Genomic DNA, 3449 nt, shown 5'->3' with positions numbered 1-3449 from the left:
CTATCCCTGTGAGGAGTCAGCTTCACAATGCACTGTGCATTGGCTATATTGTGAAGATCTTGATGAGGGGCCTGCCAAGGTGTCCCATCAAAGTGATGAGGATACGCTCTTCATCAGGGAGGAGTAAACAAGTGATTATCTCAGTATCTGCAGAAATCTGTAAAAGCCGTGATCCGTTTTATGATAAAGTGTAAAACTGTTTTGTTTTGCACGTAGAATGTTTCAATTTACTGTTTGTGGAAATCTTATATCTTAGTGTGAAAGTTATCTCACAAGATGGAGAAGTAGTGTGACACTGCCCTCTAGTGTATAAGAGTTGATTCATTCAATTCAATGAACAATTGTTTGTAAATTAAGTACAAATAATACTAATCAAGTGTGTGTGTGTGTGTGTGTGTGTGTGTGTGTGTGTGTGTGTGTGTGTGTGTGTGTGTGTGTGTGTGTGTGTGTGTGTGTGTTTGTGTTTGTATGCCTGCGCATGTCTGTCTGTACTTAAGAGGGCCAATTTTGGTTCAAAACCAAACCATCTATGTGACGACATTTTGACGTTGTGAGGACATTTTGGCTGGTCCTCACAAACTCAATGGGCTGTTTGAGGGTTACAATTAGATTTTAGGGTTGGGGTTGGGTTGGGTTAGGGTTAGGTTTGGGTTAGGCATCTAGTTGGGGTCATTAAGGTAAAGGGCTAGGGAATGCATTATGTCAATGAGGGTTAAGGAAAAGGTTTGGGGTTAGGTTTAGGGTCCATGTAGTGGAAACCTAAATCTGTTAACTCAGTCACATTAAGGGGACATTTCTTCCTTATGTTATCAAATCGCCATAAAAGGTTAGTTTAAGTTTAGGTTTAGGTTAGGGTCAAAGTTAGGGTTAGGTAAGTAGTAAAGATATGGTCAAGGTTACAGTAAGTCTCCTTGAAATTAATGTCAATGTAATGTCATGGACATGGTAAGGTTAGGTTGAGAGGCTAAGAAATGTATGCTTTATGTCAATGGGTGTCTTAACTAAGGTACACGTAAACGAGTGTGTGTTTGTGTGTGTGTGTGTGTGTGTGTGTGTGTGTGTGTGTGTGTGTGTGTGTGTACAGGTGTACACTCCTCCAGGTATTTTGGTATTTCCTTTGAACTGCAGCCTCAAGATAGCTGCAGATATCAGCATGAAAGAATCTCCCAACCTGTCATACAGTGCTGTAGGTGAATAGTTTGTAGCCCTCCTCATGTTGCCTTGGCCCGTGATGAGGGCTCAATCACTCCCTTATTTATTTGTAATCAGATAATTGACAATGAACACAAGAGCTTCATTTATCTCATTTGGAAGAACATGAATACCTGACCTTTGAGTCATATTGTTCAGTAGACAGAGATTCCAACTAAGAACATCAACAGCAAAGAGAAACGAGAGCAGAAGGAGCAGAGATCTGTGGCGTCACGTTGGTTGGTTTTATGTGAAGTGAGAGTGAAGTGTGGTGAAGTTCAAGAGCTGAGAGGCAACGAGAACAACAGAGTTTGGAGCTTGATACAACTTTTGTCATTTAAAGGGAAACTGAGATCCAGGATGGTAAAATGGCGCACAGAGAATTTCAGCTGGAGCAGGAACGATTCTGCTGTTCGATCTGTCTGGATCCACTGAAGGATCCGGTGACTACTGGCTGTGGACACAGCTACTGTATGAGCTGTATTAACACCCACTGGGACAAAGGGGAGGAGAGAGGAAGCTACAGCTGCCCTCAGTGTAGCCAGACTTTCACACCGAGGCCTGTCCTGGGGGAAAACACAATGTTAGCTGATTTAGTGGAGGAGCTGAAGAAGACTGGACTCCAAGCTGCTCCTGCTGATCACTGCTATGCTGGACCTGAAGATGTGGCCTGTGATGTCTGCACTGGGAGAAAACTGAAAGCTCTCAAGTCCTGTTTGGTTTGTTTGGCCTCTTATTGTGAACAACACCTCCAGCCTCATCTTCAGTCAGCTCCATTGAAGAAGCACAAGCTGGTGGAGCCCTCGGAGAAGCTCCAGGAGAACATCTGCTCTCGTCACAACGAGGTGATGAAGATGTTCTGCCGCACTGATCAGCAGTGTATCTGTTATCTCTGCTCTGTGGAGGAACATAAAGACCATGACACAGTGTCAGCAGCAGAAAGGACTGAGAGGCAGAGAGCGCTCGGGCTGAGGAGAGAAACAATCCAGCAGAGAGTCCAGGACACAGAGAAAGACGTGAAGCTTCTTCAACAGGAAGAAGAGGCCGTCAATGGCTCTGCTGATAAAGCAGTGGAGGACAGTGAGGAGATCTTCACTGAGCTGATCCGTGTGCTGGAGAAAAGAAGCTCTGATGTGAAGCAGCAGATCAGATCCCAGCAGGAAAGTGAAGTGAGTCGAGTCAGAGAGCTTCAGAAGAGACTGGAGCAGGAGATCACTGAGCTGAAGAGGAAAGACCTTGAACTGAAGCAGCTCTCAGACACAGAGGATCACAACCAGTTTCTACACAACTACCCCTCACTGTCACCACTCAGTGAATCTACACACTCATCCAGCAACAGGATCCGTCCTCTGAGGAACTTTGAGGACGTGACAGCAGCTGTGTCACAGGTCAGAGGTCGACTACAGGACATTCTGAGTGAGACAGAGACAGAGATTTTACAGATTGTGTCTCAAGTGGATGTTTTACTGCCACAACCAGAGCCAGAGACCAGAGCTGACTTCTTAATATATTCACAGGAAATCAAACTGGATCCTAACACAGCTAATAAACATGTGTTATTATCTGAGGGAAAGAGAAAAGTAACATTTATGTTTGAAGAACAGTCTTATTCTGATCACCCAGACAGATTTACTGGTTATTATCAGGTCCTGAGTAGAGAGAGTCAGACTGGACATGGTTACTGGCAGGTGGAGTTGGAGGTGGGGGTGAGAGGAGTTGATGTAGCAGTCACATACAAGGATATCAGCAGAGCAGGAGGCTCAGAAGACTGTGTATTTGGATACAATGATAAATCTTGGTCATTATATTGTGGTAGAAACAGTTATTACTTTTATTACAACAGTACTCCAGTGTCAGATCCTCTGTCCTCCAGAGTAGGAGTGTACCTGGATCACAGTGCAGGTGTTCTGTCCTTCTACAGCGTCTCTGACACCATGACTCTCCCCCGCAAAGTCCAGACCCCATTCACTCAGCCTCTCTATGCTGGAGTTAGGGTTAATTATGACGGAGCAACAGCTGAGCTCTGTAAACTCAAATAGACTTGAGTCATTAAAAGCAGTGAATTAGATTCAGTGTTTACATCTTTAACTTCTTTTGTCTCTATGTTTGTTGATCAAAGTTCATTGTGGTGACATTTCTGCTCCGCATAGAGATCAGCTGTCAATCAAACATTGACCTTCCTTTATCACACATATTTAGTTCTCACTTTGTAAAGACAGAAATCTATAATTAAACTGACATGAATGTGTTTGCAAGAA

General features: G+C 43.9%; 1 protein-coding gene across 1 annotated transcript; it reads left to right on the top strand.

Moving 5' to 3' along the window:
* Positions 1-1374: 1374 nt before the first annotated feature.
* On the top strand, positions 1375-3449 carry LOC128453673 (tripartite motif-containing protein 16-like). The gene has a single exon (XM_053436701.1). It carries the CDS (start codon positions 1560-1562, stop codon positions 3228-3230), a length of 1671 nt encoding a protein of 556 aa, XP_053292676.1. The 5' UTR covers positions 1375-1559; the 3' UTR covers positions 3231-3449.

The sequence above is a fragment of the Pleuronectes platessa genome, chromosome 12 (genome assembly GCF_947347685.1).
Source record: "Pleuronectes platessa chromosome 12, fPlePla1.1, whole genome shotgun sequence".
Classification (NCBI taxonomy): domain Eukaryota; kingdom Metazoa; phylum Chordata; class Actinopteri; order Pleuronectiformes; family Pleuronectidae; genus Pleuronectes; species Pleuronectes platessa.
The sequence above is the reverse complement of the archived record's forward strand: the minus strand, read 5'-3'. Positions and strand labels throughout refer to the sequence as shown.